At 40.3% G+C, this 18,268-nt stretch overlaps 1 protein-coding gene across 1 annotated transcript; it reads right to left on the bottom strand.

Moving 5' to 3' along the window:
- Positions 1 to 346: 346 nt before the first annotated feature.
- LOC131233118 (cytochrome P450 71AU50-like) lies at positions 347 to 3,946 on the bottom strand. The gene is made up of 2 exons (XM_058229721.1): positions 2,936 to 3,946; positions 347 to 1,411 (listed from the first exon to the last, which is right to left on the bottom strand). The coding sequence occupies exons 1-2, from the start codon at positions 3,938 to 3,940 to the stop codon at positions 764 to 766; spliced, it is 1,653 nt and encodes a 550-aa protein (XP_058085704.1). The 5' UTR covers positions 3,941 to 3,946; the 3' UTR covers positions 347 to 763.
- Between the last annotated feature and the right edge of the window lie 14,322 nt (positions 3,947 to 18,268).

Raw genomic sequence — 18,268 nt, 5'->3', positions numbered from 1 at the left:
CATAGTTAACTTCATGGACTAAATTTGCTCTTTAAATGCCATCCAGTCCGTTCATCAGGTGATTCCGACCATATTGAAGAGATATCTAAAATAGTAAACTCATACCAAGTGAATTTAAAGGACTCAAGGAGTGATTTTCACTGTTCCCATTGTGTGTCCCACCTAAGCTTTGGATCAAGCTGATAGTTTTAATTACGGTGGTAATGAGGTGGCTCAATGGATGGACGGACGGAGTGAATTTTATACACACATATCTTAAGGGCCCCCACATATATCGGGTATTCCGGCCGCTTACGAAAGCCATGTCCTCAAAAGTCAACATAGTTTTACATAAAACATCATATTAAGTTATAATAATATGCATTTAATCATGCGCATACAAATACACACTACATCTCTTTTCACATATAGCGTTGGATGCGAACTTTTCATACAACATCGGAGCCGTGCGAAAGGTGGGCCGTGTCATAAAAATCACCCGTGGAAAAAACCAGCTTGGTCCATCCATCAGGTGTGCTACACCGTTTGAAATCAATGGATGGCCGAAGATCTGACTCAATTCATATTTGTACCTAATGAGTGGATCGTTCCAATTTTCACTTCAACTGATCTTCATCCCATGGCTCACAATTTTCACGGATCGGATGCTCCAACGAAATGAAACATGAAACAATATGATTATAGAAGGGAGTAACCATAGAGTGAGTTTGCCACGCCATACGAAAACTAGCAACACCACTTAATCTATCTGACCCTTTGATTACTAAATCTCGAAGGTTGCATACGGAGCATAGAGCTGAGGATTAGATAATCTCGGCGAAGGGATGGCGATGAGCGGCGTGGATTTCTTGATAACAATCCCAAATTTCTCCAAAAGATCGAGCTCCGTCCCTTCTGGCAATGCCCACTCGAATGAATGCAGGAGCGATGCCAACACATGCATTAACATCTTCTCTGCTAAAGGAAGCCCGGCACAGATTCTCCTCCCAGATCCAAACGGAATGTAACGGAAATCGTTACCATTAAAATCCGATTTCGTAGCCTCCGTCAAGAACCTCTCCGGTCGGAACTCGAATGGACGGTCCCAAGCATCTGGGTCCCTATGTATGGCCCATGCATTAACCAAGACACGGGTGTCCTTGGGGATCGTATAGCCACCCACATTACACGAAGCGCTTGGGCGGCGTGGAATGAGTAACGGGAGCACTGGGTGTAGCCGGAGAACTTCCTTCAAGACCGCATCTAAGTAGTGTAGTTTCCGCAAATGAGACTCTTCTACTGTGTTATTTTTGCCTACTACTTTCTCTAGCTCGTCTTGTACTTTTCTCATGATGTGTGGATGATACATGAGCTCGGACAGGGCCCATTCGACCGTGGTCGACGTAGTCTCGGTCCCGCCAACCACCACGTCCTGTTGAACCGTGGTCATGTACAATTAGGTTGCATGCATGTGAATTGAAAATAGTAGGCCCACATTCTTTGATTGTCTAGGATTGAAGAAGCAGAACAAAGAAATGGAGTTCGTTTTGCCTCGGTCGTGGCTCAGTGAGGCCCACATGCTTAGATGGTCTATGATCTCAGCCGCCCACGTTCTGTATTCCATCTTTTTACTCTGTGGATGAACTCAATGGCTCACATTCAACTCTAAACTTATTTTATGGAAATATAAAAGAATATGGACGGCTCAAATCGCCATATCAGCATGTGGGCCCCAGTAGGGAGAAACATGATGGGATACTAACCCCTGGGTCCGACTTGGAGTGATGGATGGATAATCAGAATAATCCATTCACTCATTGGCCATGATCTGATAATCACACTTTATATGTGGGACGCAGATTGTGTGGCAGGAAATTCCTGTGCTGAGAAGCTAGATAGGTCCACTTCTTTGTGAGAAATTCATACTGTCTATGTTGCTAGATTTTGGTAGGACCTGATCGAAAAAAATGAGTTAGATCCAAAACTAAAGTGGGCAAACTACAGGGAAAAAAAGTGGGTGGAGAAATGCATAACATTTGAAACCTCCCTGGGTCCATGGTGATGTTTATATGCAATCTAAACCGCTCTTAAGATCATTCCTAATGAGATAACTAAAAAAACACACACACAAATCGCTTGAATCAAAACTTCTGTGGCCCAATGAGTGTTTCAACGGTGGGTGTTCAATTCTCACTCTCTCCTGTAGCGTGACTCACTTGAATTTTGGATGGCTCATTTTGGAAAAAATGGATGGATGGATGGGGTAAATTGCTTGGTCCCACCTGGCTTATGAGTGCAGGAACTTACTAGGACAGGGCGTCGCAGGCAATCCGCGTCCGTCTAAGAGGGAGGAGGATTTTTTTTTTTGGAAGTTCCTGATAGGGAAGCTAGGTGAGGCCTACCTTGATGTTTGTAAGAAATCCACCCGTCCATACGTTTTTTCAGATCATTTTAGAACGTTCAACAAAAAGCGAGGCAGATCTAAAACTCAAATGGGCCGCACAATAGGAAGCAGTGAAGATTGAATGTCCACCGTTGAAACATTTGCAAGGCTACATAATTTTTGTATCAGGCTAATATTTTTGTGTTTTCAGTTTATCTCAGCAGGAATGATCTTATGAACGGTATGGATTGTATATACATATCACGGTGGACGCAGGGAGGTTTCAGCGGTAGGCATTTACCTATCCACTCCCACTTGAGTTTTGTATCCGCCTCATTTTTTTGTTCTATGTCCTTAAAATAATATGCATAAGCTGATGGACGGGTGGATTTCTCGAAAACATCAAGTGGGTCCCACCTAGCTTCCGCTCGCAGGAACTCTCCGCCAAAGGCTTTCACAGGAAATCCGCGTCCGTAGGTAGGGACAACCAACCATATGATCGGCTCTGATCTTTGATATCGCGCACATTTCCACAGAATGCGGCCTTTTGTTATGTAGGAAAGAAAGATTTACCATAAGAAGGGCCCTGAGGTGGGTCATAGTGATGCGTGTCTTCGGATCTTCATCGTCCAATAGCTGCATCAGTAATTGCAGGAAATCCGTGCTTTCCTGGCTCTTCCCATTCCCTTCTGCTTTCACCGTTTTCCTCCGTTGATCTAAGACCGAGTCAAATATCTGATCGAACCACAACAACAGCCTCTTCATTCGCCGATCCAAGCCTTGCAAGTCGAACCGTGCTATAACCGGGAAAATATCGGAAATATTCGGTTTTCCCATCAGCTCCACGCATTCCTCCACCACCCTCCGAAACTCAGCACCCACCCTAATCCTCTCCTCGCCCTTGAGTGTCCCACCCCAAATCATGTTCATGATCACATTGAGAACGGTCAGGAACATCTGCTCACGTATGCTGATCGGCGTCCCGATTTTTGTGTAGATGTCACAAACAGTCCGACGGACCTCCTGCCGACGGAGAGTGTAGTATGACTCGAGTATGGTGTTGCTCATCATCTCGCGGACGAATAACCTCCTTTGGATGCGCCAATCATGACCGTACGCACTCCATGCGATGTCCATACCACCATAAGAGATGGTCAGCGCTGTGATCGGCGCATCTCGGTTGGCGAAGACTGCATCATGGTCTCTCATCACCTCCTTTGCGAGGGAAGGTGAATTTAATACCACACAGAGCTTGTTGCCCAGCTGAAGCCTGAAGATCGGACCGTATATCTTTGTTAATCTGAAAAAATAGAGTTGTAGCTCAGGTTCTACGAACGGAAGGTTACCGATCAACGGCAACCCTGGTGGGCCAGGAGGCAATAACCACAACAGCTTCTCTTTTCTTGATTTCTTGATGACCCATGTGTACCAGGAGACAGCGAATGCCGTGACGAAGATCGTGAGAATGAATTTCGCCCGTCCATCTTTCTCATCAGTCTCTTCCAACCACCATGACCACATCCGTGATATTGTGGCCATGATCCTTCCACCATGATCAGAAATCGTAACTTCTCTCATCAAGTAGAAAATATGCTGAGTGCAAAGTATAATTAGCTTGCTTGACCTCAAATAGATTGTGTTCTAGGATTTTAAAAGAATTGTGGGCATGTAAGAGTCCATCATGTGGGCCACACATGATCATCGGTTTACATAAGACTTTTGGCTTATTCAGATTGAGCGATTCTATGAGCCCACTACAATTGTGATAATTGTAAATAGGCATGGGGCGGGATACTTGAATGGTGGTCTCTATACATGGTTCTTAAGCCATATATGAAAACTTATTATGTGGAGACTCTAGAGGGGAGGAGTGTAATGTGAGTAAGCTTCTAACCATCTTTTCTATAAATACATGTTTTGGTCCTCTCACCAACTTAAGAGAGAAAACCCTAATCCTATTGAAGATTCTCCCAAGGGTATGAGGTACAAAAGATCAAGATTCCCATCTGCGACATCGAGACATCGGAATGTCTTCCTAATTAAGTACACCTTAAGATTATTGTGTTTAATTAATTTCCATTATAGATACATATACGATCCGTCAATTTCGTAATATAGATCTAACAGGGCCTTAATTCCACCATTGAATAGCATGGTTGTCTAAGACCGGTACCATTCATCAGGTAGAGCAAGCCCTGGACCAAAAACAATATTATTCCTTTAATCAGGAAAACTATGCCTATATTAGAAAAAATGATCCTGGTAGAGACGTAGTCCAAAAGTCTATACTCACCAAAGACGCTATCGGTGCAAAGTCGTGAGTGTGCTATCATATTTATAGTCTATGTAACAGAGACAATGTCCTATAGCCACACAGCTCATCACATGCAAAATCATGTTTGATTTTCTAATTGTAGCGGTAAATACCTGTAAATAAGTAATTATGACTTCATCTGTTTCAAATCCGCATGGATTACATCTTGGAACCGGTCCACAAAGATCATGTTATTAAAGATTTAAACTGGGGAGCCCATCATCATGTTTGTGACTTACCTGCACCATCCTACCTTTTTAACAGCATGGAATGAGTCAAAAAATAGGAAAATTCCAGTGAGCCACGCCTTATCAATGATTGAAAACACGCCAATGTTGAAAATTATTTTCTATCTAGGGACTACATTGATGTTTATTTTTCATCCAACATGTTCACAAGGTCATAGAGTTACGGATAAAGAGAAAACAAAAACATCAGCTTCATCCAAAACTTCAGTGGACCTCAGAAACCTTTTAACGGTAGGAGCTCAATTTCCATTGTTTCCTGTGGATATGTCTCATTTTTTGGTTCATACGTAAGATGAGCTGACTAAAGATGAACACCGGTGTGGATAAACACGCATATCGTAGTGGACCCCACTAATGTAACAATTTTTTCCTACCTGATGTGAGAGCGCTGTGAATAAAGTCAGCGATCAACGTCACCTTGAAAAGGCAGCCGTAAATTCAAAGATAAATGATTATTACTCATCAACCTTGTATTGCAAATTACAGTGCAGTTAGAAAATCAAACAGCTCGTTACTGTAGTTTTGAAAATTCCAATCATGTATGTGTTTTCATCCATGCGACGCATGTTTCTGGAAAATATCATGACGTGTATGGAGGTAGTTTTCGAAAAGTACCATGATATGACCTTGCATGTGCCGTATGCCAGTATACTAAATCAGCAGCAGGTCAATCACGGTGTGCCAGGCTGACGCCGATTTCCTGCCAAAGCCTTTGCAGGGAGTTCCTGCGCAGGGATGCTGGGTGGGGTCCACAGAGATGTTTGTGAAAACTCCACTCCGTCCATCCGTTTTGAGGGCCAATTATATGATATTATATCAAAAAATAAGGTGTATCTAAAACTCAAATGGGCCACACGAGAGTCAAAATTAGGGAAAAAAATGTATACGGTTGAAACCTTCCTTGCCTCCCACTTGATGTTCATGTGATATTCAAACCCCTAATAAGGTCATTCCCACTTGGATGAAACGAAAACACAAATAATTTTGCTTGATAAAAACTTTCATGGTCATGAGAATATTTCAACAGTGCTCACTGAATCTCCACGGTTTCCTCTCGTGTTGCCGCTTGAGTTTTGTATTCACCTAACTTTTAGGGTGCAGTCCTAAAATGAGCTTGCAAAAATGATGAACGGGGTGAATTTCTTACAAACATCTCCGTGGACCCCACCCAGCATCCATGCGCAAGAACTTCCGGCGAAGGGCTCTCACAGGAAGTCCGCGTCCGTGCCAGGCCCGACGTGGTAGTGATGCTGCGGGGCACCACATTCTATCAAAATTGATGTTTTTTAATTGCTGATTATGTGACTGTTTAAACGTGGGGTGAAGCTTGGACCGTGAAAATGACATTACTTAAAAAAATTGACTTAAAAATGTTGATTCTATCTGATTAGGTAGAAATCCATGTTGAATCGTCATTTGGAGATTTCTGTGCCACTCCATATCTCTTTTTAAAGGAGTGGGACATGGTACTGAGGGGAGGATGCCCGGGAAAAATATATTGAAATTTGAGAAGATTTCAAAGAGAATCCTTCACTGAGGTGTTGTTGGGATAGAATTCGGTCAATTGATGCATGTGTGTAGTTTGTAGGTGTGTTAGAATTGATTGGAGTCTAATTTAAAACCTTAAAACTTCCTTGAAGTCATGTAAGTTTTGTATGAAGATATATTTGTGTTTTCCCTTCATTCTAATTTATTTGATTTCATGAACAAGCAGGATGACCAATAAACATCGTTATAGGCCCGAAAAGCTTTCAAGAGTGACACTATTATATCTACTGTTTTTGTTTAGTCCACTTGAGATTTGGATATTTTTTGATTTTGGACTCTATATTTAAAAAAAGTAGGAAAATGAAATAAAACATGTTATAGATATGTTTCTAGCATAGTTGGGTCCAGAGGTGGACCATAAATTGATCATAACTTTGATCTGAGTATCGTTACGGGATGCACAACCTATCAATCTTTACTGAAACGGATCATGCAAGGTGAACCAACTCACAAAGTGAGTTGCATTCATCTGTATCATTAAAAAACATGTACCTTTAGCTCAAAAATAAAAATTTAAGAAAAATTATTATTTTTAATAATTTCAAAATTTTTAATATATTTTTTTTAATTTTAAAGTTTTAGATTTTCTTCTTCTTTAAAAACACTTCTAAATCACATTAGGACTCTTCTATCAAAAGTTTATTTGAAATTTTATTTTTAAAAATGAAGATTTAGAAGAATTTTATTAGAACTAATATTTTTATTAGAATTAGGATTTCACCATTTTTGATAATTTGGATTTTGATTTTTTTTTAAAATGGTGTAACAAGATCATACATATTAGACAATCATCATTAAATTAATTTAAATATTTTAGAATTATTTTTATTTTCTTTTCTTAATAGATTCGAGGTTTCTTGTGAGCATATCAGAGAAGTTCCGTGGATTTTGAATTGATATGACGTCGTGGACAAAACACAGTATCTTGCACGGTGACCACGCAATCCGCATCCGTCGGCCATGGGCTGTGCTGTGCACACGCTTTTGGGATTAGCAAACCTCGGAAATACATTATAGCGAAACTGTCCTGACATCAATCTGGATCTTTCATCTTAAGGTACACCTTATGAAAATCACAAAAAAAGATATTCTAAAGGCTTCCCTTCTCATCCGAAACCGTTCATTTTGTGCGTTGTCGAACAAAATGGATGGTTCAGATTGACAATCAGACCTTTTCTTTCGTAGCTTACGGAATTAGATTTACTGCGTAAGCCTTTTAGCAGGAAGTTCCTGCGCTCGAAACCTATGTGGGCCTACCGTGATGTTTTTGAGAAATCTAACCCGTCCATCCGTTTTGTGATCTCATTTTAGGATTTGAAACAAAAAATGAGCCGTTTCCAAGACTCAACTGGTCACAAAACGGATGGACGGGGTGGATTTCTCAACGGACATCAGGGAAATCCGCATCCGTAGCTTACTAAATCTCCCTTTGCAGGGCACTGATTCGATGGACAAAAGCAGCATGCACACGACAGGACAAACGGTCCACATCGTCGTTTCCAATCTTTCCTACTGCGGTGTATACATCTGTATGGTCTCTCCTCGTGGACAAGTGATACCTGCAGAATCCGTGTCAGAGATCCAGACGGATAGTGCAGAGATCTGGACGGTTCATTACACTGGCTGCATCATGAAGATGCCATGAGCCAAAAATGATAAGTACATCTGGACCGTCCTCCATCTGATGGACCATGCAGATCGTTCAGATTGAGAGAGGATTTAGTAATGATATATTTGCGAGAGAAGAAAAGACCAAGAAGCCAAGGTACATCGAGGATCTTCCAATGGAGCAGATGTCGCGGACACAGTATGGTAAGCCGCGGGACTAGGGTGCTGGACTTGTTAAAAATTCTAAGATTTCTCATTTCAAAACACCTCCTTTCTTGCCAACGGAGAGAATACATTAAACGTCTTTCTTACCTGTGGTGCAATATTCGCTATCATATTTATGGCCCCACCATTTGGTCATTAGATCTCTGATATCAGTACATAAAATATGTCATTGATTGATTGATCAGTCGATTAGGCTGGTTGATTGATTGAGTGAGACTCGGATTATGTAGATTAATTTTTGGATAGTTTTAGACATTTTTGGTCAATCCACCTAGAGGATAATAATGTTTCGAGCGATTGAACATGTGTAGCTTGATTGATCTAATGACTCATGGATCCATCGATACTTAGATTGACAGCGCACGATTCTACATAATTTTGTGATTAGTTTTCTATCATATTTACTATACTATACATGTGTGCAATTACAGAATTAAGGTATGATTAATAGAGTTTAAATGTTTTTAAAGAAGTTTTGAAGGGATGCAAGGGTTTTATGAAGGCTTTCGCTTTTGTAAGTTCTTTAGATCATGTAATTAATTTATTATAGTTGATTTTATTGTCGCTTTGTGTTGTGGTTTATTTTCTGTAAGAATTTTTCACATAAAATTTGTGTGTCATTTGTGGATGTTTTGCTATGTTTATCTTTGGATTGTTTGATTCGAATCCAAGGTTTGCTTTTGTAGATTCCCAACACATTCTATTTATAATTCATCTGGTGTGCATCATCAAGATGAGAAGACATTCTGAGAATCAGACAGATCCAAAACCCAAGCGTTCCAATGTAGGTTTAGGTACGATGGATGGTGCGGATGGCACATCACAACATTGTAGGCTCCATAGTTCTAAGGTGGAACGTTAGAGAGAGAGGTAGCCGCGAGCAAAACCCATTAGTTGATCTCGTCAATATTAGGCTCTGATACCAACAACTGGAGCCCAAACGCAAGCCGTAGGTTTGTGCGATCTACATAAGTTTGGATGGAGTAGATGTCACACACAACATGATGACACCTGCGACTAAGGTGCTGTGCCCATTGCCTACCACAGGCATTGCTGAGAATTTGAGGTGGGTTTAAATGATAGTCATGTAGCATATACTACTCGATGCATTGTGAGGGCGCGGCATACAATATTCTGAGTAGAACTTAGGCCTCTTTGGACGCACCCTTAAACACAAATTGGGACAAAACCCTTATGCGTTTGGATAGGCAATAACAAACCCCCATTAACCTCAATCAACAAAACAACGAGTGCTGAAATGACATCTTTATGAAAATGAATCTGCTTGGTTTTGGGGGAGGAAGAAAACTTCATGAAAATGAATCTGCTTGGTTTTGGGGGAGAAGAAGAAAGCGTGAATTGTAGCAGTGAAAAGCAAATTTGTTCTCATTGAAATAATAATTTTGTAATTTCACCGTGGCTCATTTCACAGGTGCACATATGCTTTTTCTTTGGGACACACTAGAATTATAAAAAATTAGATAAAAAGAGTGTTCACTCCCCATGTAGTAATAAACTCGGTGAGATCGAGGTCGAATCCTAAGGGACTGATACTTGTATGTTACCTGAAACTAGGTAAAAATAGAACTAGCCTAAGATGAAATCTAAATCAAATATAAATTGATGAATGATAGTGATATACTAATCTAAAACTTAAGAAATTCAGAGGAAGGAAACTAGGGATTCAGAGAATCCACTTGTAGAGATTAGGGAAATCTTATGCCTGCATCAAGAATCATGGAAATCAAACTGAACTTACTTGATCTAGTCTTCATGAGATGAAAGGTATATGAATTAGAATGGATTCCATCATCAAACCATGCTCAGGAGACAAAGCAAACAATAAAATTAAACTAATTACCAACCAATCAACACTGCATGAAAGTTAGGAAGGATACCGTCATCCAACCATGCCCATGAGACAATGGTGAATAACAGGGCTTCCTGACGTCATAAACATCAAAAGGAGGAAGAAATACTTAAAGCCATCGCAGATTTATTGTAATTTCAGTCACAACAAACCATTAAAAAAAACTGAAAGTATTCCTTTTAATTGAACTAAAATCAACATCAGTTGGTCTAGCATAAATCAAAGGCATAGAGTCAGTCCCATCACGCCACAAGCTTCACCTCTTAGCCCTAGCTAAGAGGTTTAGCCTAACATAATCAGACTAAATCTCAACATAATTCATAGGAAAAAGAAGAAAAATAAAGAAAAAATATATAAAAATTCCCAACACTTCTCTCTCCTCCTCTCTTTCTCTATCTGACGTCCCCTGTTCAAGCTCCCCCCTTCTCTACATTTTGGAACTCTTTTTATAGCTGCTGGAGTGGTGAAAATCAGATTTGAAAAGCTATCGCACGCGCAACGAAAGCCTTTTCGAAGCCAAGTTCGGGGCTTCATAACTCTCGCGTTCTTTGCATTATTTCTTTAAAATTAACGTCTCTTGAAAGTATTTTAGCTGGCCTACACGATGAACGGTTCAGATCTGCCATACGATCAAAGATGGTGGGCCATAACCGCCTGAAAAATCGGATTTCGTGGACGTACGTAGCCTTTCGCACGTCCAGCGCTGTCGTGATCGGTGGGCCCCACAGAGGTGCATTCATGAAAATTCACCCCGTCCACTAGATTGCCCTCAAAATTTCAGTCAGAAATAGTTGGTTTTGAATGCCCATCGACTCGGACCAGAGAAGAAATCATGCAAAAAATCAATTTGAACGTTGCAGGGCAGTCCACTTATGGCCTCTGTATCGCACACGTGTGCTTGCATGGGTACAAATAGTCAGCATAGGTTCGATGAATTCGTGGCCCTCTACACGATGGACGGTTTGGATCATCCATACGGTCATTCTGTGGGGCCCACTAGCGTCCGCAAAACGGATGCCGTCCGTCCGTTACACAGCGCCAAACGGCAATTGCCATATTGAGAAGGCGACGCAGGTCAGCGCTGTTGACCCGCCTTACCCGGTTCGGTGCGCGGCGGCACGTGTGTACATAATGTACACATGCTGTACATACGGGGCCCATTGTGATGTTTTTGTAAAATCCAATCCATTCATTCAATTAGTCTCCCTATTTAAGGTATTGAGACCAGATTTGAGGTAGCTCCAGTTATCAGGTGGGCCCAGAATCAACGGTTTATGGGCTGATCTGTCAGTTGGGGGGCTTCTATAGTGATCTGAGGGCTGAAATTTGATATGTACGGTTAATTTATGGCCCTCAGGCCATGTATAAAGTTTTGAGCCAATCAGATGACAAGAACTATGTGATCTTGCATTTTTCACCAATTTCGGGCATTTTTAATGTAAATGGCTTGATTTCCTCGGACCCCTGGCATGTAAATTCTTCAGTCTTGGTTCTCTGGAGTACGTCCCTTGCTTTAGTGACTTCGGAGTGTCAAATCCATGCTTTTAGTACTATTTTTCAGTTCACGTTCCTGATTACATCCTGCAATAAAAACACAATTAAAATATGACGTTAAGCATTATCATGTACGTAAAATCAGGCAATAACTGGGGTCTGATATGTAATATTTAACCCTCAACAAAGAACACCCAACAATGCTATAGTGACTCACATGAGGAGAGATGTATGAGATGACTCCCCCCATGTGTATGTAGCCATGTGTTAGGAAATCGGTACCATAGAAATAATAGGCCCCTCCACAGGGACCACCTTTTTAGAAATTAAGATTAATTCACGGGCTAGATGGGCAAACATGTGGTGTGATCCACCTAAGATTTAGATCCGCTTATTTTTTGGATCACGCCCTAAAATGAGTATTCAAAATGGATGGACTGCATGGGTGCAAGGCATATAAATCAAGGTGGGCTGCACAGTCATGGATCCACTGAAGCAATGCCCTATGTATGGTGCACAGGAGAAGATGGCCAAGTGGGGTTGGACATCCAAGAGGTTTGACTTGGTTAGAACTATGGGGGTTTAACCTCACTGGCATCTTTGTATGGTCAAATTCTCCAAAGAGATTCGACCTTTCAAATACTCGGAGGGTAGTCTTCTAATAGGTTTTGAGAATTTTTTTAGACCAAATTGCCCTTATTCTTGGTTTAGTAGTTGTATAGTTTTTTTTTGTGAATAAGAAGTTACAACATATTTAATATTGAGAAAGTGATGTGGAAGGAAGCCTTTTTGGGCATGGGAAAGGCCCAACTCGTGGGGCCCAGATTGATGTATGTGTATAATCCATGTCGCCCATCCTTTTTGTTGTGTCATTTTAGGGCTAGGGCCCAAATATTAGCCTGATCGAGAGCTCGCGTGGGCCACATAATAGAAAATAAAGGTGACAATGACACCTACTGTTGAAGCTTTTTTGGCTCTTTATGATGTTTGTTAGAAGTTGACATTGCTCAAGTCAGAACTTTTTGGGCCCACTGTCACACCCTGAAATTCGGTACCCGAGTTGGCCAGACCTGAACCCGAATTCCAGGACTGTGAGTTGTATTTAAACAAAATATATGACGCAACCCACATTATTTCCATGCATTTTCAAGGCAATCAGAGCAACTAAAAGGATACTAATCATTGTCATTAAATATTGTTCACTAATCAATCTTTGAATCTTTAATTACATTGACATTCAAAAATAAATAATAATAACATACATTGAATTTTAAGAAATTCTTAAATAAACAAAAGGAAAAGTCTTCGATTTTGCCCAATTGGCTCTTCATACACAAACCCTCTAAAATAATCTATAAGGGTGTGAGCGCGACAGCTCTTAGGGTCACATCATTCCCAAAATTAAAATTTGTACATCAGCATGTAACGAAGAATAAATAATGAAAGTTCGAGTCATAGTAAGTAGTATTGCATGCTGGTAGGGGCCTCGCACCAAGGGCCATAACTCGCGTTAGTCCCGTACCTAACGTGAGAAGTGATTCCAAGATGATAGAGTCCTGATCTCGAATAGTCCCATACCTATTGGGGATTGTGACTCACGAATGTGTGCACCAAAAGTGTAATTACGCATCTACAACTTGAATATAAAAAGACATTAATATTCCACTTATAATAAATGAAATTCTAAAAATGAATTCAAATAAAATAAAATAACTTTTGATCCATTTTTAGACTTTACCAGGGCAGAGCACCCGTGCACCCATTTTAGGGACTAACCCAAGGTAGAGCACCGTGACCATTTTGGACCTCCCAGGGTAGGGCACCGTACATCCAACATTTTAGGGAGTCTAGGCAGAGCACCCACATGTACATTCACTTAATCTTAAATAAAGAAAATATGACTTTTATCCTGGAACACGGGTGAGGGATTGAATATTTAGATATGACACATCCTAGAATACGGACCAGGACTCGAATGTCCACAATTGCTAAAATTTAAAAAACGGCACAAAATAAACATCCTTTTTAAGAATGACCCAAGTAGAGCACACATAATAACTTGATCCTTTCTAGGGCAGAGCACCCATAATAACTTGATCATTTCTAGGGCATAGCACCCATAACAACTTGATCAATTCTAGGGAAGAGCACCCATAACTTAATCATATTTTAAAGTATGTAGCAATAATCAATTGAATTAATTTCACCTATTAATAATCAAATAAATGCATTTTATTTTATGTGCAACCAAAATCAAATAACTTAAATTAATAATATGAAATAAATAATCAATGGAAATCAAAGTACATACAAATGTAGGCTTTTCAATTGGGAAGATCACCTACTTGATTTAGTGTTTTAAATTTGATATGATGTTTTGTCTAATCACCACTAGAGTTACAATGTAATCGATTAATCCCTTAAAGATTTAATTTAGCATTTTGACGATGATAATAATGTATCACTCAGTTGATTTATGACTCGGATATATCGGCTTTCCTGCAATTGACAACAAGATAATCTGGTGCTTAATGCATTGGATATATGAACCTATACCTGAAGGTAACTCACACGCTGGCTCGCTGAGTTGACTAAGTGGGTCATTGTGCAATGGAAGAGCTAATGCAATAGTGTAATGAAGGAATTGTATGTAGAAGTGATGTAAAAGAGAAGTTGATCAGTAGTGGGGAGATCACTTACCTGAGGGTCTAATGTGGTATGTTTTCTGTAGTGGTTCGGATCAACCCAAGATCAACAACACAACAACGGAAACATTGGATAGGCTCGCTGGAACACTAGTTGATGCAATTGAGCTCTCTTTCTCCTTCTATTCTTTGGTGTTAGGTTTCTCTCTGGCGACGACTTACTGTACTTTGGATCGGATGGTGAAGATTTCATTAATAACAGTTGAGATCAAAAGAAAATCCAAGGTTTCCATAACTTGACTGCAAGGATTTGAGGATTGGTTGGGTTTCCAAGTTGAGAAAATATATTAGAAAATGAGAGTTGATTGCGGAAGGCATGCGGAAGTTCACGGAGTTTAGTTGAAAACAGACGCTAAGTGGGATCCACCATGATGTGTAGTGAGAAATCTACCTCGTTCATTTGGTTTGCAAGACTGATCAAAGGTAAGGCTGAAAAATAAAATAGATTGAAAGATCAAGTGGGCCGCATAAGCAAATCTAATGTAAGAGACAATAATGGCTACGGTTTCTACGAGCTCCAGTCTAGATGAATGGTTTAGATTGGTGGGCTAGTCCCATTTGGATGGTGGGTTGGAGGGTTTAGATGAGTGTAGCGCCCTCTGTTGCGGACGAAGAAGACGGAGTGGAGAGAGAATAACTGGGGTTAGGCTATTAACGTGGTGACTTGCTTACGCACAACACACAATTCTTTTTTTTTTTTTTTTTTTCAAAAAATGACAATGGGCCCCACATGGATGTTTATGAAAAATCCACTCCGTCCATCCATCTTGTCGGGTTAAGTTAGGGCAAGGGCCCAAAAATGAGGCTGATCTAAGGTTCAAGTGAGCTACACCAAAGGAAATGGTGGAACCCACCGTTTAAAAAAAGGGGTGTTACACCCACAGTGAGCTAGCCGACAAAGTGGACAAAACGAATCACCTTATTGTGTGCGTGTTGTAATGTGGTAACGGTTGTGGTTGTCAGGTTGATTTAATTAATAACTTAATTATTTTTAAATAATAAGAGTCGAGGCCCACAATAGGGTGATCCGTTTTGTCTACCTTGTTGGCCAGCTCACTATGGGCCTAAAAAGTCATGACTTGGGCAGTGTCAACTTCTAACAAACATCACAAAGAGCCTGGAAAGTTTCAACAGTGGGTGTCATTGTCATCAATATTTTCTAAGTGGTCCACATGAGCTTTGGATCAGGCTAATATTTGGGCCCTAGCCCTAAAATGACAACACAAAAAGGATGAGTGGCATGGATTATACACATACATCAATGTGAGCCCCACGCCTAAAAAGGCTTCTCTTCACATGACTTTCTTAGCATTAAATACGACGTAACTTTTGATTCACTCAAAAACCCTTCAACTACTCAACCAACGCTCAAAAACCCTACAACTACTCAACCAAGGACCGGGGCATTTTGGTCTGAAATTTCTTCCAACAATGACATAACAAGCTAGGTGAAAGGTGGAACATCTTTTGAGAATTTGACCATACAACAATGCCAGCACAATCAAAATCCCTAGAACTATACATAATTAGCATGTTATGGAAGTTAATATTGTTGAAGAAACAGTCTATAATTGAAAGTAAAGAGAGAGGCCTCGATGACATAACAAGCTAGGTGTTAATAGCATAAAAATCTATAAATTTTGGTGAATAGTTGAGGAAATCTCGTGCAGTTTTATACACCTAAAACTTTTATGTACATGATAAAAGTCTTAAATACACTAGTTGTCATGGTTCAAGCCCGTTGTCTTCGGATCATCTTCCTGAAATGAATTTTATTTAAGTTAATAAAAATATACATGCTTAGACGTCAATCCTGTTTTGTTTCTGCTATTGTGTCGCTACATTCATGTCATGTCACCCATACATCACGGTGGCCCATGAAGCTTTTTTTTTTTCCTGGTAGTAGGTGAATCGACCTAGGCAGATTTCCGTAGCATTACTTTCATTAAAATATCCTTTAAACATGTTGAAAAAAGTGTAAGATAGCCATGGGCAGTTCGATTTGGTCATCTGGGGATGGGTTCAAATGCATAGGTCCTTGATTATCTTTCTCATCATGTAGCATTGGTAAGATGCCTGCTTGATGTAGCAGTACATATACATGAGAGAACCACGCATGCACTGAGCTCTTGCCATCGGTTGGCGTCTAAGAAAGAACTTCCTTCATCAGCAATAACCATTTAATGAGTTTGGGCCATTACAGGTTTTTATCTTTTAGTGAAATTTTCTACACACCACTGACTAATTCGTACACCAGAAATGGAAAATGCATCGGTTGGGGTCCCACTGGACGCTGGTTGCATACATCATGGTGAGACCCACGGAGCACTGACCAGTAGCGAGGTCGGCAATGGCAGGGTCGGCATGTCCAGGTCCCATTAGTATTTTTTAAGAAAAGTCCAGGAATGCCCACGATAGCATTCTTTTGGACCCTTTCTCTGACCAATCGTCCTCGGAATTTAAAAGCCCTAAAAGAAACAGCCAATGCAGCTTACGTCCACTCTACTGAGAGAGAGAGAGAGAGAGAGAGAGGTGGGTGGGACCCTTACGTCGATGCTCTCATCAGGTTGATCAGTTTTGTGCTGTAGTGGGTTTGATAGCCTTTAGATATATCCGTGCTCTCATCGTGTTGGCCACACATGTACGTCGACTTTAGACCGTGGGCAATATTTCTAAACCTTCCACTGCTGTACATGGTTGTCAATGGAATTGTGTGAATGCGTCCGCTCCAAATTGAGTACAAGCCCACCATTGGACAATTGATTTCATTGAAAGTGGCCCAAGCCCAACTCTACACATTTTGTTCCCATTAACATCCCATTTGGCACCTTGGATTTGGTGGTAAATGAGTGTATTTTAAATCAAAATAGCAACTTTTTGTGTTTGACAACTTGAATTTGGAGATAAATGAAATCAAAGATATTTTATATTTATCTTTTTCATGTCTTTTGAAATCTAGCAAAATGCTTGTTATCTAAAATAAAATCTTTTTTTTTTTTTTTTTTTGCCTCCTTATTAAAGGTTGGAGAGTGGCACATGTAAGAAATGTGTTTATAAGATATTAATTCATTATCTGAACCATTCAAACGTTGGACATCTAAATGGACAATTAAAAAACGTAAGTGTTTGTAATCCTTACATTTGTGACCTATCTAAGGCTCACAATTTTCATTTTACAATCATTCTATCAAATCTCTCTCTCTCTCTCTCTCTCTCTCTCTCTCTCTCTCTCTCTCACACACACACACACACACACACACACACACACACACACAGAGTAATTTGGGACGCTAAAGCTAATTTAATTAATCAAATCCAAGTCACTAATCAAATCCAAGTTTTACAAACATTCTGAAGAATTCCAATGCCCTCAAAATACAAGCCCCTAAACAGGATATTTGGATTTCAGTGCATTTCAACCAAACACAAATGAAAATTCGGAATTGCCTTGATTCTAATATAATTGTAATTTGAATCCTAATACAATCCAAATCCAAGCTCCCAAATGGGCCTTAAGCTAATTGAGCTCGGCTTGGGCCCAAACCTAGCCCACACCGGCCAATCCAGTAATAAACACGAGCTGCGCTGGTCTATCTCTACCACGCTCACCCACCAAGAGCCTTATGGATAAGAACTTTCATGAGATCCACCCGTCCATTAGCTAAACTGCCTCATATTCACCGTGGAAGCCAAAAATCATAACCATCCGCAACTCAGGAAGGCTACACCTTAGTAAAAAAAGGTTATGATAGGTTGCCCACGGTTAGTTGTGTAGGGTTCACTATAGTGCTTATTTACCATCCAATCCAGTCATCTGATTTACCTCATAAGGATTAAAGAATTGCCAAAAAATATCAGTAGTGCAAAAATCACGTTTACGGACCACAGAAATTT

Source organism: Magnolia sinica, chromosome 18, assembly GCF_029962835.1.
Source record: "Magnolia sinica isolate HGM2019 chromosome 18, MsV1, whole genome shotgun sequence".
NCBI lineage: Eukaryota > Viridiplantae > Streptophyta > Magnoliopsida > Magnoliales > Magnoliaceae > Magnolia > Magnolia sinica.
Note: the sequence above shows the minus strand (reverse complement) of the source record. Positions and strands in the feature narration are given on the sequence as shown.